The 21,130-nt window shown below is 39.2% G+C and overlaps 1 protein-coding gene across 5 annotated transcripts in view; it reads right to left on the bottom strand.

Moving 5' to 3' along the window:
* LOC130914728 (von Willebrand factor D and EGF domain-containing protein-like) overlaps positions 1 to 21,130 on the bottom strand; it is a 46,786-nt gene that overhangs the window by 2,665 nt on the left and 22,991 nt on the right. For 3 of the 5 annotated variants that reach the window (XM_057834177.1, XM_057834175.1, XM_057834173.1), the window contains 14 exons: positions 20,438 to 20,657; positions 16,207 to 16,344; positions 13,971 to 14,177; positions 11,784 to 11,966; positions 11,617 to 11,712; positions 9,906 to 10,001; positions 9,737 to 9,832; positions 6,660 to 6,755; positions 6,488 to 6,583; positions 3,864 to 3,959; positions 3,697 to 3,792; positions 3,057 to 3,152; positions 2,871 to 2,968; positions 439 to 522 (listed from right to left, as the gene is read on the bottom strand). In XM_057834177.1, coding sequence (XP_057690160.1) covers positions 475 to 522; positions 2,871 to 2,968; positions 3,057 to 3,152; positions 3,697 to 3,792; positions 3,864 to 3,959; positions 6,488 to 6,583; positions 6,660 to 6,755; positions 9,737 to 9,832; positions 9,906 to 10,001; positions 11,617 to 11,712; positions 11,784 to 11,966; positions 13,971 to 14,177; positions 16,207 to 16,344; positions 20,438 to 20,657 — 1,662 coding nt within the window. In that variant the 3' untranslated portion in view covers positions 439 to 474. Of the gene's footprint in view, positions 1 to 438; positions 523 to 2,870; positions 2,969 to 3,056; positions 3,153 to 3,696; positions 3,793 to 3,863; positions 3,960 to 6,487; positions 6,584 to 6,659; positions 6,756 to 8,932; positions 9,524 to 9,736; positions 9,833 to 9,905; positions 10,002 to 11,616; positions 11,713 to 11,783; positions 11,967 to 13,970; positions 14,178 to 16,206; positions 16,345 to 20,437; positions 20,658 to 21,130 lie in introns of those variants that run through there. The other 2 variants (XM_057834174.1, XM_057834178.1) reach the window with 2 other exon arrangements.

The following is a 21,130-nucleotide window of genomic DNA, read 5'->3' as shown; positions in this document are numbered from 1 at the left end:
GCGGCGGTCTGAACTGTTAAGTATCCAAAATCGGAATTCATGCAGCAATTATGTCAGCAAAAAGCGAGAGCGGCAGGCAGGATGTAGCTGTGCATTAGCATTAGCTCCTAGCTTAAACTAGGCTTTACGCAGGAGGCGGGCTTGACCACAGTCATATGAAAATGAATGAATGAAAATTATAAGCCTGATAATGCTCGATTTTCTTTCTGTGCGCCAAATGAACAATGTTTCAGTATTGCTTACATGGCCGAGTCGGGGCAAACTGACGCTTATGTGCGTGCGTCATACACGTGCGTCCATATAAACTTAGAATATAACACTAAACAAAGATTATTCATGTCTGTTATTTGTGTCCTCTTTTTGGAAATCAAAATATAATCCCCCTGGAATGACATACAGCTAGCATGTGTACCTATTTGTTTTGATGCTTCTACACATGCGGATCTTCTTGCTCAGCGCGTGTCAGACTGCGAATTAGTGTTCTTGCGGGATACTTGAACGGGCCCAATGGACAAAGGCAGTCTAAACGGACACGTCAAGAAAACAGATGTGACAAAGAAAAATCGGAATTGTGCATTTAGACCTGCAGTATGAAACTAGCTTTAGTTAAAGCTAAGTACCACAATACATACATACTGTACACCAGTGTTTTTCAACCGGTGTATCTATATATTGTAATGTCCGTAACTGTCAGACTGCAGAGTGGTGACGTAGCAGGAATCAAGGAAGGAGGGAGGGAGAACGGCGTTAGAGCAAGTCAGCAGTCGCATGTTGCGGAGACCGCTGTTATTTTGTTTATTATTTTCCATTGTTGACACAATAAAGTGGGAAAGTCATCACCGACTCCTTTCTATTTCCCCATTCGGGGCTATTACAATATATATATTTTTTTATGTCGTCGGGCGGAGTTGCAGTAGGAAGGAACAAAGGAGTAGGTAGAAAGTTCTAGGTCATGTACAGATGAGCGAGGTTTGCCCGTTTCGCGTTCAAAAACTGCTCGGATTTCTAGCCATCAACGACCTTGCTGTCCGCAACAATGTGGACCCCAACATGTCTACTGCACATTATTTGGTTTGACTTGTCATGTGTCGATATACTCGATAGTGTCCTTTCTATTTTATCCATATGTGATGACCGTCAATCCTCCCCCTGTGTTATATTACAACACATTGTTGAGAACAGCAAGGTGGCTAATGGCTAAAAATCCGAGCAGTTCTTGAACGCGACACGAGCAGCAATCGAAGAACAGCGCCATGGTGCCAAGCAAGTTTAACCATCATCTCCAAACGAAACACCCGTTGCTTCAAAGCAAGTCCATGGACTATTTTGTTCGCCTTCGTGAAAACACAAAGAAACAGGCAACTTTTTTCTGTAATATAAAAACTACGAAGGAAAATGAGAAAGCCCTCAAAGCCAGTTAGCTTGTTGCTAAGTCCAAAAAGTCCGACACCGTGACAGAGATATTAATTACAACTAGGGTTGTTCCGATCATGTTTTTTTGCACCCGATCCGATCCCGATCGTTTTAGTTTGAGTATCTGCCGATCCCGATGTTTCCCGATCCGATTGCTTTTTTTTGCTCCCGATTCAATTCCAATCATTCCCGACATTTTTTCCCGATCATATACATTTTGGCAATGCATTAAGAGAAAAATGAATAAAACTCGGACGAATATATACATTCAACATACAGTACATAAGTACTGTATTTGTTTATTATGACAATAAATCCTCAAGATGACATTTACATTATTAACATTCTTTCTGTGAGAGGGATCCACGGATAGAAAGACTTGTAACTCTTAAAGGATAAATGTGACTTTGTATATTGTGACTAAATATTGCCATATAGTGTATTTGTTGAACTTTCAGTAAATGATACTGCAGCCATTTAACTTCTGCCCAAATGCATGATGGGAAGTGCAACCATGACTGTGCGTAGGGGCACCAATTGATATATCTTCTCTGCGTTGGGAAAGAACTTAGGGTGTTCAGAAAATGATCAACTACTACCTTACTTCCCCACATTGGAAGAAATTGTAAGTCTTTAGCCACATAAAAAATAGCTCCAAAGGCTGTCAAAATTCTCTCTACTCAGTATACGCTGCCTTTTCGCTATCTATAGGTAAAACGGCGTCTTTATAGATTGAACGCGACAATGCGTGAGTGGGTCGTGCAGCGCATGCGTTAATTACCTAACGTGATTAATTTAAAAAAATTAATTGCCGCCGTTAACGCAATAAATTTGATAGCCCTACAATAAGCCAAAACTACTCTAGATGAGTGTAAGACATTTTGTCTGTAACATTAAATATAATTAGAAAACGATGTCAATAAAAAATATATATATATTAAAAAAAGGTATATCCGATATTTTTTTGCCAATTCCAATACTTTGAAAATGACGTGATCGGACCCGATCGATCGGGATGCCTACAAAGCCATTGTCTGCAAGATACTCGGCCCTGATGTGGTTAAAGACATTGCTCAAGTCCCCCGTCTGATAATTCTGAGCTTTTTCAAGCATAACTGCTATAAAAAATAAATTAATAAAAACAAAGACTGAGAGCTGTTGAAGAATAAGGATATTGACTTTGTGTTCATCTAAACAGGCTCAAGTTTCACACTGAGTAAGTATACATGCTGAGAAATAATTTCATAATTGAATATACTGTACAGAAAATAATTTTGGAACATTTTTGGTTTGTGGTGTGCCGCAAGATTTTTCCGATGTAAAAGCGTGCCATGAGTCAAAAAAGGTTGAAAAACACTGCTGTACATGAAACAAGATCATTCACTAACAGTCCCCCAAGTTCAAATGGATTGGACGTCTACCAGTCAATGGCAGTCAACGAGCTAAGTAAAAAGCACCTGAACATCGCAGGTGAGGCCCTTGAAGCCCCTCCGACAGTAACAGTAGTCGGGCAGCACGCAGCGCCCCCCATTCAGGCAGCGACGCCTGCACACCGCTGTATGTACAGTAGAGAAAAGCACAGGAAAAGATTGTTGTCACTCATACAAAGATAATAAAATTTAAGACTGCAATAGGTGGCTCACGTGTCTGACAGTGAAGACCCTCCCAGCCGGTGGGACAGTGGCACGTGTTGGGCCCCACACACTCGCCGCCATTTTTACATTTTTGCAGACACACAGCTAAAATGGAAACACACAAACAAAACATTAATATTAATAGTAGTAGGAGCAGTAGTATTACAAGAAGAAGTCTTTTGCGGACTCTAAACGGCATTTTTTTGCTCTCTTTTGAATATTATTGTGTAAGTACATAAACTGTTTGGGTTAGGGGGTGCGTATAACTACAGTCATGTGAAAAAATTAGGACACCCCTTTTAATTATTCAGTTGTTTAGAGTCAGTTCTTAAGAAATGTTCACATATCAATCTCTGATCTGTTTTTTCTTTATCTCTGGAAATAAAGTGAACAACAAAAATTAACATCATTTTACTCATTAAACCAAACATATCAACAATAATGCATATTCTAACTGAGGAAAAAGTTAGGACACCCTACCATCTAATAACTACTGTTACCTCCTTTGGCTGAAATAACTTCAGTGAGACGCTTTTTGTAGCCATCTATCAGTCTTTGACATTGGTCTGAAGAAAGTTTGCCCCATTCTTCAACGCATATTTAACAGTTCGCCGTTCCCTAACAGAATTTCATTGTGCTGTATACATACGTATGTGGCATCTGTTTCCTCTCCATCCAGACGCACATGAGCACGTGTTGGCCCCCACGCATTTGCCATTGTTCATACATGTGGGCTCACACACGCCTGCCACACATAGTAACATGTTATTTATGTAAAATAAGTGTATAATAAGCACGTGTATGTGTGCCACTCACTTGTTTGACACCGTTTCCCCATATAGCCTTCAGGACACGAACAGACGTTGTTTCTCATGCATTGACCGCCATTCTTGCAAGGCGGGCTGCACACAGCTAGAGATATGAAATTGTCATTTAAGTGACTATTTTTGGTCATTAAAAAAAACTATATACCGTAATTTTCGGACCATAAGCCGCTACTTTTTTCCCTCATTTTGAATTCTTATAGTCCTATGGTTTATAGTCCAGTATGGCTTATTTGTTGATTTATTTGGATTAATAGGCAACACTTCATTTTAGGGCTGCAGGTATCGATTATTTTAGTAGTCAATTAATCGATGAACTCGTGATTCGAATAATCGAGTAATCGGATAAGGAACATGAACAATTAAAATTCCTGAGCTGAGCCTCAAATGGTATAAAAAAATAACGTAATAAATGGGGAGTACAACAAAAGAACAATTGGCTAAATTACATAGCAAAAGTCCACTAGCTTAACTGCCACAAAATGCTAACTTTTTTTTTTTTTTACAATGCTCTAAACCAGGGGTCAGCAACCCTGGCCCTCGAGTGCCACTATCCAGCTTGTTTTCCATGTTTCCTTCCTTTAACACACCTGAATCAAATAATCATGATCGTTATCAGGCTCCTGCAGAGCTTGCTGATGAGCTGATCATTTGATTCAGGTGTGTCAAAGGAGGGAGACATGGAAAACAAGCTGGATAGTGGCACTGGAGGACCAGGGTTGCTGACCCCTGCTCTAAACAAATGGTTCAGACAGATGTTCCCACAAAAGCGGCAAAATATACCTATAAACTAAATTGATAATGCATTAAAAAAACATGAGCTCAAACAAAAACTTAGCTATGTTGGTCTTAACATGGAGCTGCTGGATTCAGCAATGTGAAATGAGGCAGGCTAGAGGGCAGTGTATCCACACAAATTAATGAAACTAAATGCAAACACTTTCAAAATAAACCATAAAAACGCCACCTTAATTAAATTTAAATACTCGAAGCAGCAAAATTTAATTCGAATCTTTTTTTCTAATCGAATACATGAGTTAATCGATTAATCGTTGCAGCACTACTTTATTTGACAGCAAGCGTCATAAGACCGTCATAATTATGACATGACATTATCATAGTCATTAATGAATGCAGATGACATTTAGTGTCATCCGGCAAATTTATGTCCACCTCGGATCTTTTACTTCCATTCAAAAGTGAGATAATTTGCCGGCTGACACAAAAAGATGTCTGTCAGAAGCATTCATTAATGCTCTTGGCAGCGTCATGTTATAATTATGATGGTCTTATGACAGTCTTATGGCGCCACTGTCAGATAAAGTGTGACAGAATTCCATAACTATCAATTAATGAAACAACTAGAACAGTAACTGAAGAAATAATTAGCACAGAACATGAATTTTGATTGTGATTTATATATGTAGCGCTGCAATGCATGCTAGGAGGCATGTTGGACGACAACAGTGTTGACAGCAGGTGGCAGCAAAAGTGAATTGCCTACCCCAAGACAACTGTGATGGCCAAATGAAGTTTCTTGAAGCAATGAAGATTTGTAGCCAATTGGTTCAGAGCTTCATGGTGGTTGATTTGGTCTAATGACAGTCCTATGATGCCGCTGTCAAATAACGTTTTACTGGTTAATGTCTTTTGGAGTAAATATCCCATAATACAGTGAGGACAGCTGCGGCTTATAGTCCAGTGCAGCTTATCTATGAAAAAATGCCGTTTTCATGTCAAATTTGCTGGGTGACGGCTTATAGTCAGGTGCGCCTTGTGTGAAAATTTCGGTAACTATAGAAAAATAACTATATAAAGACAATAAAGACCAGGAGTCCACATGTGGAATCCACATTTTAGGTCATGTAGGCGTGTAAGTGTCGCCTAAATGACACAGAAAGTGGACGCTAGGTCTCAATTATAATTGTATTATTTAAAATGTTTACGATTTTAATTATTAGTCTTTTTTTTTAAAAACATTAATTAAAAATAATAATACTCTAAACTTTAGAATCTAAAGTTTCTACTAGTTTAGAATTAAACACTAAAAATAAAAAACATACTTACTTTAAAAAAAATAATAATAATCAAATTTTTAAAAATAACAAAAAAGATCATCATATCATATTCATCTTTTTTATTATTATTTTTAAAAAATTAGAATTAAACTTTTCAAAAAATATATATTTAATATTTTAAAATTTTTTAATTCATAATTTTTAGAATTACATTTATAAATAAGGGGGTGGGGAATATGATATTTACCATTTTTTCTTTTTCTATTTTTTTTTTAATGTTTTTTTTTTTTCTTTTATAAAAATTTAGAAAAATAGATTGGAAGCGGATTTTTTAAAACACTGCACAAAATGGAAATGAAAAATGTATCACCATTTTGTTTAGTTTTTAATTTTACCTCAGATTTTATTTTCCTTTTTTGTGTCTATTTTGTTTTTGTATTAGTTAAAAAAACAACAACAACATTATATGGAATCACATGTGATAGTAAATAAAAATGAATAAAATAAATAAAATGAGTGTCCTATAAAGTTATTATGAGTAAATAAATACCGTGTGAAAAAAACTACACGAATAACTAATGCTAATTTATTTTCTCACCAATTTGACACTGCGAGCCATAGAATCCAGCAGGACATGCGCACGTGTTTGGCTTGACGCACGTTCCGCCGTTCAGACACACCGGACTGCACTCAGCTGAAGAAAGACATCATTACTGCCTATTATTATGATTAAGACTATTATAATTGATATGAATTATGTTGGTTTTTACCAGAGTTGCACGTTGGACCGTTCCAGCCTGGTTTGCATTCACATACGTCCGGAGAAACGCACTCGCCTCCGTTTTCGCAGTGCCTATTACACACCACTGACATGCACACAGACAGTTCATTTTTTTGTTATAGTAAATTCTTGATTTTACATGGAAATTGACAAAATGTTGGGGGAGTCATATCATACTCATTGGCTGCCATCGGACGTCTACCACTGTCAACGGCACTAAAAGATGAGTGTTCTCAGCTAGTCCGCCCAGTTTAAATAAATTGGATGTCTATTGTTGTCACCTCCAGTTGATTTTGGGTCACTTCTTGCACGTTTTCAGACATTCTGGTGCCAGTTCCTGTACTTTTTGGATCATTTCCTGTTGGTTTAAGAACATTTTCGGATCACTTGCTGTTCATTGGTCACTTCCTGTTGATTTTGGGGCATTTCCAGGTCACCTTCTAGGCATTCTGGGGTCACCTTCGCCACATTTTAGACCAATTCCTGTTAATTGTAGGGCATTTCCTCATCAGGTCCTGCTCATTCGTCACTTCCTGTTGATTTCCAGGTCAGTTCCTGCAAATTTTGGGGCATTATGGGATCTCTTCCAATACATTTGGAATCAACTCTAGTTGATTATGGGTATTCATGAGTCACTTAGTGTAGGTTTTTGGCCCTTTTGCAGGTCTCTTCCTGTTGATTTTGAGTCATTTTTTCCAATTGGAAATAAATGGGGATGTTTTGTCAAATTTTGATGGAACTACATTTTTTTACAGTTTTCATGGTTTGTGCAGTTTTCACACTTTTTGCCATTTATGACATTTTTACACTTTTTTTGTTTCCTGTAGTTATCACAGTCTTTTGCTTTTTGGACAGATTTTGATGTTTTTTTTCCCTGCATTTTTTTGCAGTTTAACTATTTTTCACAGGTTATCATAATGTTACTACCAATGCCAAAGACGGCGATGTCAGTTAAAGCCAAAATACGGATACATCATTCATTTCTGTCGGTTCCAGTGACAGATTTATCTGTTAAAACGTTACCAGCCAATAGAGTCGCTATGCAATTCCCCCATAAATTGCATCTTCTAGTTAATTCTAGGGTACTCAAAGGTCACTTTTTGCACATTTTGGTGTATTTTGATTTTTTTTTTTTTTTTGCCATTGGAAATGAATAGGGATTTTTGTTAGGCGCCATTCCCTTGACTGAAAAAAATAAAAATATGATGATGAATGATGGAAAATATACCTAATGGCTAAATTTAGACACATCCCCAAAATAAAAATAGTAATTTTACCCTCACTAGTAAGACACATAGTATTGGAGAGTAAAGCTGTATTTTGTTTTTACATTCGCTGCTCAGCCTTCAACGTGTACAGACGCACTCTGAGCTCCTGAAGCACTCTCTAATCTCAACCGATAAGCGCTCAGGGCCAGCAAGCTCGACTCCCAGTATGGCGCCGAAGAATCTGAAACCTGGTGACTTGGATGAAATAAAATCCTCCATACAGAAGATGGAGGTCTCCTTGACTGGCTTGATTCAAAACCGAGAATCAAGAAATCGTCAGAGAGCTACAGTTCCTTTACGCTGAAAACGAGAAACTCAAGCAGGCGGTCGAGGAGAGAGATGTTCGCATCAAGAGGCTGGAAATTTTGGCTGATGATCTTGACCAGTGCCGACGCGCAAATGAGCTCATCATTTCTGGATTACAACTGACGCCGAGCCCAGGGGACACAGTGGCGCAACTGGCAATTGCTAAACTGAAAGAGTATGGAATAAACATGGAACCGCTGGACATCCGTCGCTGCCTTCTGCTCCCATCTGGGGGGAGAGGACCGGCGACGGTGCTCATGAAGCTGGCAGACCACAAGACCAAGACTGCCCTGCTTAACTAGCGCCGCCACCTGAAAGGGTCGAAGATTTTTTTGAATGACAACTTGACTCGCCGAAATGCCGAAATTGCAAGAAAAGCACGTCAACTCAAGAAAGCTGGGAAAATAGCCAACACCTGGGTCTCGGATTGCAGGATCCTTGTCAAGACGCAAGATATGAAGATAACAGGTATCACGAGTCTTGACCAGCTAACTATAATAGCTGGATAACTGTAAACACCACACAGCGGACCAGTATAACAACTCGTGGATGTGGACGGTAAGCTGAAACCTATCAACGGCAGGATTCTCTACAAGAGTCTCGAACACACTAAGGATTATCTACTAAAGATAACAAAGGCTCTGACTTTAATTTGCACGGACATAACATGACATGAATCGATCGGGCTTGTAAGAGGAGAGGGGGTGTTGCAATTATGATTGACAATCTCCTTGAATGTATTACAATTGAGCTCCTAATCCCCAATTGTAAAAACATAATTATCTGCTGTGTCTACCGAGCTCCTGATTCAAATGTCTAGTATATGGAAAATATACTGTATAAAACGAATAATAAGCATGCTTTTGTTGTGGAGACATCAATCTTGGGATAAAATATGTACAGCATGTTGTTTGATTTTATACATACATGTCTGATGAAACTGTTACAGTGACCTTTGTGTGCGCTAACTGTTGCCGCTACTCACACCAGCTGTGATAACACATAATCACTTTTGCCACACAAATAGCCACAACAAAATGTTCCACAGCAAACAGATGCAAAAATGTCAAGGACATGACTAAGCAATAACCTTGTACGCCCTGAAATTAATTGAGCTGCCTGACTGGATGCTAGGTTACTAAACTCAGAGTGTTGATTGTGTTATTGTACAGTTTTGATGTATGTTCCATGCCTGAATGTGCGTCTCTAGTTGTATGGGGGATGGGAAACTGATAAGCATATGCTTCATCTCGTCCGCCTTTGTCTTCTTCTTCGGTTCCTTCGGGCAAATCATATCACATTTTGTAATTGTCAATGACTGTCAATGATACCGATGATGATGACAATAAAATTCCATTCCATACAGGGCTCAAATTGTAACGTTACCAGAAAAAAAGCCATTAAATTTGAGTTTTTTGGGTTTTTTTGCCAAATAAATTTATAGCCCTAAATAAATAAAGGTTAATGAATTATTCAGAAAATATGATCTAACTGATTTGGCATCTGGGTCCCACGTAGCCATACGGGCAGGTGCAAAGATTCCTGGCCAGACACGTTCCTCCATGCTGACATAGCGGCTCACAGCTCGCTATTTAAAAAAAAAGACAAGTAAGAATAGATGGGAAAAAATGAACATTTGAACAAGTGTGATGCGGTGTCACCTTCTTGGCAGGTGGGTCCACTGTAGCCTAGGGTGCACTCGCACACGTTGGGGCGCACGCATTTGCCCTGGTTTTTGCAGTCTGGACGGCACACGGCTTTCGTTAGGAAAAAAAAAAAAAGAATAAATCTTGAAAACTATAACAACAACAAAAGTTAACAACACAAGTAATATAATGATTGCCAATTAAATTTAGATTAAAATGGAAAGCAAAAATAGGGGGGAAAAAAAATCAAAATATTTTTAAAATTGAAGTTTCAAAATTGTTTTTCTGTAAATTTTCTGTAAAATTTTAGAATATTAAATATCAACTATAAATGAAATAATAGATACATGTGGGAAAGACAGAGGTGATTCTTTTTGAGCAAAAAAAAAAGTAAAGGTCAAGGATCAGCGCTCACCTGGGCACATTGTCACTTTTACAGCTACAAACCTAGGCCAGAAATCTTGGCATAATTATTGTCTCAGACCTAAACTTCATCAGCCATCAAAAGTTTGTCACTAAATCTGCCTATTACCACCTAGAAAATATGGCCAGAATTAAGGGGCTGCTGCTGGTCTACAAAACATTTAATAGCCTTGGACCAAAATACATGCTTACTTTGTTTCACCCCTACGAAGCATCTGTAGCCCTAAGGTCTATTATTCTATCTATTTATTTTTTATTTTTTTTAAAGGGAACCTCACACTTAAAGACATGTAGGCCCTAATAAGCCACAATTGTTTTCATTTATTGAAATATGTTTTTAGAAACATATGCTGCTGGTCAGATTGTTTTGTTACCTAGCTGTGGGATTAATTCCCAACGTCGTACCTGCATAAATTCCATCTCATCAGCAGTGTCTTTAAACCGATCCTAGGCGGCTTGCAGAGATATTGATGATTGATGATGGCGCCGCATACAGATGCAGTGGCTCATGGCTCTCCCCTTCAGTGCTATTTTTTGTATTTTATATGTCTTTGGATTCTGTACATCAGCGTTGCACCACTACGCCCGTCAAGATCTCGTGGACATCTGCTACCGACACAAAATGGTAGTTCGCGAGGATTTTTTTTTGACCGACATAACATCCCTGACGAACAAGTGAGACTACTACTTTCTGCACTGCTGGAATTAAACAGAGGACTCGGGTAAGGACTCCCAGAGGTGGGAGGCTCTGTATCTACGTGCACGACAACTGGTGCAACAACAGTACAATCATAGAGAAGCACTGTTCCCCAGACATTGAGTGCATGTCTGTTAGATCCCGGCCTAATTTTCTCCCGAGAGAGCTAACTGTTGTTACAATCACTGCTGTGCACATCCCACCAGATGCTAACACTAGCATGGCGCTCTCTCACAGCAGCGGGCTCACACTGATGGCGCTCATATTATAGCTGGAGACCTAAGCAGGGCCAATATAAAGACTATACTCCCGAGGTTTCACAGGCATGTTCAGTGTCCAACACGGAAAGGAAACTCAGCGCCATAACCGACGACATGTTTATGTAGTAAAAGAGTGACACTGTGGAAGGTCGGCAGGGTTGTCCAGTGATGTCACCGCCCAGGGTGCATTGCGTCGTCAACAACAATGGCAGCCCACTAGTTAATTTTACAAATTTTATTAAAACAAAACATTAAGAGTGAATTATTATAACTCATACCAACATTTATCTCTTAAGAACTACATGTCTTTCTATCCGTGGTACCTTTAAAGTCCAGTATTTCTCACCTATATGACAGTTGTATCCAGTATATCCCTGCTTGCATGTACAGGTGTTGGGCTGCGTGCACTCCATGTTCCTACCGCACAGAAACCTGCACACGGCTGGACGTCAACATGGAGTTATTAGCTCACTGACTGCCATTGACGGTGAGCGACGCCCAATCCGTTATTACCTTTACATGCGACTCCGTCGCTCGCGTACCCGATCGGGCAGTGCCCTGGTTTCTTGCTTCTTTCGGGGTGCCGTTTCTGTGCGAAGGAGGATGATGATAATGATGATGATGATGAAGATGAGGGGAAGTTGGTCGGCGTCATTTCCCAGCTGTAATCAGGTTGGCTGTTGGTGCTGGCCACGTCTGCAAAGAAACGCTTGTTAAAAAAGATGACTTGGAAGAAAAGCACAAGTGACAATAAAGGGGATCCTTTGTCGTGTCACAGGTCAATTTTTCAGTCACTTACTTGTCAACTCATTGGCTGCCATTGACAGTGGCGCCTCCAGAAATTTTTCATAGCGGTGGCCAGATGGGGCCACTTAAAATCTTGGGGTGGCACACCAAAACTAAAAGCCATAATTTCAGGTTTTCATTATATTATTGCAGTAAAAAGGTCAGGGGAAAACTATCAGAAAGACTTAAGGACACGGCTACTGATATACTTTGGTGTATTGTGTAATATTTGATGTTACTAATGATTTAATGTGCATAGTCCATAACTGTACCGTCAACATTTTGAGTTCCACAACAATTCTGTTTTATTGTGTTAGGCATAAGGTGTACATTTAACAAAACAAAATAATTACTGGGGAAAAGCAGGTGCTGGCAGATACAAATAAAAGCAAGTACAGAGGCAATCATATCTTAACTGGATATTTCCCAACACAATGTTAATGTGACACAAAAATAATTATTACAGAATGAACAAAGCATAAAAAGTACTTCCTAACAGGGATCAACAGATTACCATGCTATACCGTATGTGCATCATACACTCATATCATTGTTTAATGTAACGCAAAAATAATTACTGAATTGTCTAATGGGATGAAATGAATAACTGATGCTACAACAATCTAGCGATATACTGGCAAGCAGGGTGGCCAGTGTGGTGGCCAACAAATTTATAGGGGGGGCCGTGGCCACCCGCTGGTGGCGCCACTGGTCATTGATGGCGTGAGACGTCCAATCCATTTGATTGAACGAAAATGAACCACGGATAGAAACACTTGTAGTACTGAAAAGATAAACGTAACTATGAGTTAAAATAATTTGATATTTAAACCCCTCTTGATGTTTTCGTTTTTATACAATTTGTAAATTAGTTTTACTAGTAGGTCACCATTGTTGTTGACGTCGCAGGGTGGTGACGTCACATGGTTACGCTGCTGGGCTTCCAGAGTATGACTCTAGCGACATAAACTTGTCATTTGTTCAACCCTTTCAATTTGAACCAGAGAAGAACATTAATAAGCATGACAGCACTGTCGATATTTCACAAAACGAGCAGCAAAAGCAAAATGAAAGGGAAAGACGGGATGAGACGAGACGAGAGTAGGAAAAAAAACGGTGTTCTGCCAAAATGTGCTACAACAGCGAAACGTTCTACAAGAGGCAAATTTGACACCCAAAATACTACTGTGCGCTTTCAGCTTGTTTTGTTTAGCTGCATACAGACTGAACATACTAAAGATATCTTAAGAAAATCCGTAAATGTAGTAATATCAAGCGAGGGTGGTTTAAATATGCTACGTGACCAATGTGGTAAACAGATCAACAATCTGCTTTAAAGCTACCACAAGAAATCACAATGCTATAAAAGTATGAGAGGGAAACACATACAAAAGTGTTTTGAGGCAATAAAAAGGTAATAAAAGACTCAGTTAAAACACAAATAGTAAGTACTCGCTACTTTTAGAGGGAATTGCAGTAACCCAGAAGTATTCCTCGAGTGACAGTGACAATCTACGTCATCACCCCGATCGTCCATTGCACTTATATAACATGCCGCCCTCCGAAGGTCAAAACATGTACTAAATATTATAGATTTTTAAATAAATGGCAATATTTTATTTCTAATAACACATTTTAGTAGAAGAGAGCAATTGTGGCTTATTAGTGCCTACAAGTGTTTAAGTCTGAGGTTCCCTTTAAATGAATTGAATCTATTCTTGTCAATGGCGGGCAATAGGTTAATTTTGGGTGACCTCCTTTTTAATTTTAGGGTCACTCGCTGTTGATTTTGGGTCACTTCCCATACATTTTGGATTATTTCATATTGATTTTAGGCCATTTCTAGGTCATGAAGATTTTTTGTGGGGAGATTTGCTTTGCAAAGCATCCCCACGATGGTCTAGTAATCCTTACCCATATGCGTGCAAGCGGTCCCATTGACGTGGACACCTGGCGGGCAGGCTCCGCAGACAAAACCCGCCGCCACGTGCGGGCTCGGGAAGCAGCGAACACCGGGGTAGCATGGACTAGGGGAGCACGGCAAAGCCGGGGGGGTCAGGGGGGCTCGGGTCCTGGAGGGGAGCCGCGCCACTCTCTCCATGGCCGCTGTTGCTCGGGCGGCTGGGAAACAGAAAATCAAAAATACAAAGGTGGGTAGTAGATTTACTCCGTTACATTTACTTGAGTAACTGTTTGAGAAAAAAGTACTTCTACAAGTAGTTGTACCACGTGATACATTTTACTTTTGATTGAGTAGATTTGTGAAGAAGAAACGCTATCCTTACTTCACTAATTTGGGCGACGCTAGAGTCATTATATTTTTTTCTCTTTATTCTACATGTTAGATTTTACTTTATTTTTGCAGCACAGTGGCTTCACAGGTTTCCCCAATGAGATGTTGCAGCAACAATCACATGACTCCATTACACCAATCACACGTAACAATTTTGTCACATGACCACATTCAAACTTGGAATCAGAAATCCTATGATCACGCCGCCCTGTTCAATCATGTGGCGTCTTTAAACCGCCGTCAAAAATAAACTATTTGGCAGAGCGCTGCCGTCAACATTACTCGAATGCGCAGATTTTAACCTGTCTTCAAGTTTTGATTTGGCGCCAATAGACCACCAAAAACCGGAGATACGATGGTTTTAATTTCATGATAGAAATGGTTTTTTTCCACTACAGAGTACTCATGCTTTTTGGATGGGTGATGTTCCATTTCTTAAGATTTTTGTAGTCGGAATCCAGTCATTTTTGTGTACTTTTTTTTAGGCCGAATGTCACAGTTTTTAGTAATAACTGTACATATAGAAAAAAATTGTATCATTATCATCAACACACTGTAAGCAGTCACTCATTACGTGAGTATTCTTTTCATTATCTTTTTCTTGTACTTTAGTAAATATTTTGATAACTACTTTTAATTGTACTCAAGTAATACTGTTTCGAAGTAACACTACTCTTACTTGAGTAAAGTTTTTGGCTATTCTACCCACCTCTGTCAATTTGCGCATTCACACTACACACAATTAAGAAAACAGGCCGTAAAAAACAAACAATTAATAGAAAGCAAAAAATTGAAAACTGGCCTATAGACCCTACCCACGTGACGTCACAACTCCTTCCTCCTGACTGGTGCCGCCCAATTGTCCGTCAACACATCATGTTTCCCTGTTTCGGCTACGTACATTCCTCCTATTTACGACGTGTTCTTCTGCTCGTTAACGTTAATAATCAAAATGGTGAAGGCGTGTGTGGCGGTCGGTTGCAATAACAGAGAAGATAGACGGAGAAGACGGAGAGACTTGAAGTTCTACCGGATTCCGAGAGACCCGGAGAGAAGAGAGCGAGATGGGCTGCTGCAATTCGACGAGAAAACTGGGCTCCAAACGATTACCACAGATTATGTAGTAGTCATTTTATATCTGGTAAGATGCATTTAATATATATTTAGAGGGTTTTGGGCTGACAACCACAATTAAGATCATTGCTAGGCTAATCGCCGACAACATACACGTATGTATGTAGTGAGAGTGCTATCGCTAAACCATATAAACATTAAAAGCCCTAACTCCATTGACAAACAACATGAAATACATTAGACTTGACAGTGGATGTTAGCAATAACAAAAGATTTTGAATTGAAAATTTCGTAACTCACCTTTCCAAGCACAAGATAGATTCCTGCCGAATTTTCGTGGACGAGGACCTGTTTCACCCAACCAGCAACGAAGTATTTATAAGCCTCCAAGCTCTTAAAGTTTTTCAAACTTTCGTGAGAATAGCCTGATTTTGTGTGGACAAGATAGTTGTACATATCAGGGTAGCTAGCAGATGTCAGGCAAATACGGCGGAGACAGCGGGTCGAAAAACATCAATTTAGGCATCAAATATGGATCTGGCGAATGGATAAACTGAAGCTTTTCCACATAACGCCTTTTTTGCAACGAATCAAGTGAGTTTACGGCATCCGAAAGCACGGGGTCTTCCATGAAATGCATTATAAATTGCTCGATCAATTGAGACCATTGATAATACAGACACAAAATGACGGACAAGGGGGCGGAACCATACAGCGAGCACGTGATTTTGTGACGTCGGTGGGTAGGGTCTATTATACGGTTTTCAGTAAAAATATACTTACGAGTGCAGACAACGCCATTACCGGCGAATCCGGGCGGGCAGGCGTCACAAGAGAAGGAACCCAGCGAGTTGGTGCAGTCTACGCCAGCGAAGCACGGATGCGACGCGCACTCGTCCACATCCTCGCGACACGTCACCCCTGAGTGTGGAACACGTGCACACCTTTTATTGATTCTCTCTCGCTCTATATACTGTACACACACACATATATTAGGGCTGTCACAATTATCACGTTAAGGTGCGGTAATTATTTTTTTAATTAATCACGTTAAAATAATATTTGACGCAATTAACGCACATGCCCCGCTGAGATTAAAATGACAGCAGTGTAACGTCCGCTTGTTACTTGTTACCTGTTTTTTGTTGTTTGGCGCCCTCTGCTGGCGCTTGGGTCCAAATGATTTTATGGGTTTGAGGAGTGAGCATGGTGTAATGACATCAACAATGGCGAGCTACTAGTTTATTTTTTGATTGCAAATTTTACAAATTTTAATAAAACGAAAACATTAAGAGGGGTTTTAATATAAAATTTCTATAACTTGTACTAACATTTATCTTTGAAGAACTACATGTTTTTCTATCCATGGATCGCTTTAAGAGAATGTTAATAATGTTAATGGCATCTTGTTGATTTATTGTTATAATAAACAAATACAGTACCTATGTACCGTATGTTGAATGTATATATCCGTCTTGTGTCTTATCTTTTCATTCCAACAATAATTTATAGAAAAATATGGCATATTTTATAGATGGTTTGAATTGCGATTAGACGGTTTGAATTGCGATTAATTACGATTAATTACTTTTAAAGATGTAATTAACTCGATTAAAAAATGTTAATCGTTTGACAGCCCAAATATATATTTTATATATATATACTGTACATATATATATATATATTGTACATAGATATATATACAATGGGGAAAATAAGTTTGAAATCATGGTATCTCATTAGTCATTTCCAAAGCTGCAATTCAAATGAAGTTTCTACCAGACATTGTTATTAACTCATTCCACACATGACAAGAAATCACAACAATTGAGTCCATAAGTAATGACTACCGTAATTTTCGGACTATTAGCCGCTAATTTTTCCCCTTATTTTGAATCCTGTGGCTTATAGTTCAGTGCAGCTTATTTGTCCGTCATACTGAGGTGACACTATCATTGCATTAATGAATTTTATGAATTATGACAGATTAGTTAATTTTTTTGTTTGTTTGTTTTATCACAGACAAACATTTTAGGTTGTTTTATTTACCTGACATGTTTCGGTGTGTATGACAGATGTCATTAAGTGTCATCCAGCAAATTATGTCAGTAACTCCATTTGTGTCCAGCCCAGATCTTTTACATCCATTCAAAAGTGAGATAATTTGCCGGATGACATAAAATGACATCAGTCATAAGCATTCATTAATGCTCATTGCAGTGTCATGTCATAATTATGATGGTCTTATGACAGTTCTATGGTCCCACTGTCTAATAAAGTGTTACCAAATACCATAACTAGGAATTAATGAAACAACTCGAACAGTAACTGAAGAAATAATTAGCACAGAACATTTTGATCATAATTTACATCTTTAGCAATGCAATGCATGCTAGGAGGCATGTTGGACAACAACAGGTGGCAGCAGAGGTTGACTGTCTCCCCCAAGGGAGCAGTAATGGCCAAATGAAGCTTGTTGAAGCAATGAAGCTTCAACCAATTGGTTCAAAGCTTCATTGTGGCTCATTTGGTCTTATGACAGTTTTATGATGCCGCTGTCAAATAAAGCTTTAGCGGTTAATATCTTTTGGTGTAAATATCAAGTAGTACAGTGAGGACAACTGCGCCTTATAGTCTAGTGCGGTTTATCTATGAACAAATGCCGTTTTCTTGTCAAATTTGGTGGTTGGGGGCTTATGGTCAGGTGCACCTTATACTCTGAAAATTGCAGTATATGGAATTGGTGCATATGGAATATGGCTGCAGCTATCGATTATTTTAGTAGTCGATTAATCTATCAACTAGTTAGTTTGAATATTCGAGTCTTCGGATTACCAACATTTAATGCGTTGCAGAATCAATTTTAGGAGATGTAACACAAAGGCTTGCTAAGATTGCACTTTCAAAAGAGGATTAAATGCGAATACAAAATAACACTCCCAACTGTCTCTTCAGACTATGCAGAACTGCACTTTCATTTGAAAAGATGTTAAAATACCCGAGTTTAGCCTCAAACGGTATATAAATAAATAAATAAATAAATGAGGATCAACTAGCTAAAAAGAACAACTGGCTAACTTGCATAGCAAAAGACCGCTATCTTAAATGTTATAAAATGCTAACGCTTTTTTTTTTTTTTTTTTTTTTTTACAATGCTCTTAACAAATCGTTCAAACACATATTCCCACAGAAAACAACTACATATACCGATAAACTAAATTACGACTGCATTAAAAAACATAGTAGCCTTAACAAAAACTTCCCTTATGTTGGTCTTAACATGGAGCAGCTGGATTCACCCATGGCAAATGAGTTATGTCATATTCACTGTTGCCACTAGAGGGCAGTGTATCCACCCAAATCAATAAAACTAAATGCAAACACTTTCAAAACAAACCATTACAACGCAACTCTAATTAAACATTGCAGCACTACATTGAACACAGCATTAAAAGCCTGTATACAGACCTAGCCACGTCTCATCTTCAATGCCCTTGCTGATGGAAGGAGATTTTCACTCAAAATCTCTCGATACATGGCCCCATTCATTCTTTCCTTTACACAGATCAGTCGTCCTGGTCCCTTTGCAGAAAAATGTTTCCACCCCCATGCTTCACGGTGGGTATGGTGTTCTTCGGATGCAATTCAGTATTCTTTCTTCTCCAAGCACGAGAACCCGTGTTTCTACTAAAAAGTTCTGTTTTGGTTTTATCTGACCATAACACATTCTACCAGTCCTCTTCTGGATCATCCAAATGCTCTCTAGCAAACCGCAGACGAGCCTGGACATGTACTGGCTTCAGCAGGTGGACACGTCTGGCAGTGCAGGATTTGAGTCCCTGGCAGCGCTTTGTGTTACTGATAGTAGCCTTTGTTACTCTGCTCCCAGCTCTGTAGGTCATTCACTAGGTCCCCCCGTGTTTTTCTGGGATTTTTGCTCACCGTTCTTGTTATCATTTTGACGCCACGGGGTGAGATCTTGCATGGAGCCCCAGATCGAGGGAGATTATCAGTGGTCTTGTATGTCTTCCATTTTCTAATAATTGCTCCCACAGGTGATTTCTTTACACCAAGCATTTTACCTATTGCAGATTAAGTCTTTCCAGCCTGGTGCAGGTCTACAATTTTGTCTCTGGTGTCCTTTGACAGCTCTTTGGTCTTGGCCATAGTGGAGTTTGGAGTGTGACTGACTGAAGTTGTGGACAGGTGTCTTTTATACCGATAATGAGTTAAAACAGGTGCCATTAATACAGGTAACGAGTGGAGCCTCGTTAGACCTCGTTAGAAGAAGTTAGACCTCTTTGACAGCGAGAAATCTTGCTTGTTTGTAGGTGACCAAATACTTACTTTCCACTCTAATTTGGAAATAACTTCTTTCAGCATGACAATGATCCCAAACACACAGCTAGGGCAACAAAGGAGTGGCTTCGTAAGAAGCATTTCAAGGTCCTGGAGTGGCCTAGCCAGTCTCCAGATCTCAACTCCATAGAAAATCTGTGGAGGGAGTTGAAAGTCCGTGTTGCCCAACGGCAGCCCCAAAACATCACTGCTCTAGAGGAGATCTGCATGGAGGAATGGGCCAAAATACCAGCAACAGTGTGTGAAAAGCTTGTGAAGAGTTACAGAAAACGTTTGGCCTCAGTTATTGCCAACAAAGGGTACATAACAAAGTATTGAGATGAACTTTTGGTATTGACCAAATACTTATTTTCCACCATGATTTGCAAACAAATTCTTTAAAAATCAAACAATGTGATTTTCTGGGGTTTTTTCCACATTCTGTCTCTCATGGTTGAGGTTTACCCATGTTGACAATTACAGGCCTCTCTAATCTTTTCAAGTAGGAGAACTTGCACAATTGGTGGTTGACTAAATACTTATTTGCCACACTGTACTTTGGCAAGGAAATGCAGCATACAACTTGAAATCTTTCAGTCATTATTTCTTGTACATCCAATCAGTGCAAACCAACATTAGCTTAGACATATATTTTAGGGGTAATATTTGGGCATACCTGTCATCCCTGGCGGACAAATACAGGTGAAGGCATTGGCCGCATCTACGCAGCGCCCGAGCCTACACGGATTGGGCTTGCAGTCGTCCACGTCCACCTCGCATCGTTGACCTTTGAACCCATCCGGGCATACGCACGCGTACTCGCCGTTGCCGGCAGGCCCCTTCGCGTCACTCACGCATTGCCCGCCATTGGCGCACATGCAGAGACGCACCCACACCTTCAATCATCAAAAAAATATCAATAATCGTCAATACAAATAAAGATGTGAATTAGGGCTGTCAAACGATTATAATTTTTAATCGAGTTAATTACAGCTTAAAAATGAATTAATCGCAATTAATCGCAATTCAAACCATCTATAAAATATGCCATATTTTTCTGTGAATTATATATATATTCTGTAAAATAAATTGTTGGAATGGAAAGATAAGACACTAGATGGATATATACATTCAACAGACGGAACATAAGGACTGTAGTAGGCATTTCACTCTACTGTCATTTAAATCTGTCTATGCTGTCCTCACTCTGAAGCGTCTACTTTTTCCAAAGCTAGACAGCTAGTGAACGACGCCTTAATAATCAGACTTCTTCCTTTTTCATCTGATTTATTAATAAAATGGCCTCAAACCATTGTCCTCTTTAGACAGTCTTAAAACAACCAAAAAAAAGTACACAAGCATTGCATTA

The sequence above is a fragment of the Corythoichthys intestinalis genome, chromosome 4 (genome assembly GCF_030265065.1).
Source record: "Corythoichthys intestinalis isolate RoL2023-P3 chromosome 4, ASM3026506v1, whole genome shotgun sequence".
In the NCBI taxonomy this organism is placed as follows: Eukaryota; Metazoa; Chordata; class Actinopteri; order Syngnathiformes; family Syngnathidae; genus Corythoichthys; species Corythoichthys intestinalis.
The sequence above is the reverse complement of the archived record's forward strand: the minus strand, read 5'-3'. Positions and strand labels throughout refer to the sequence as shown.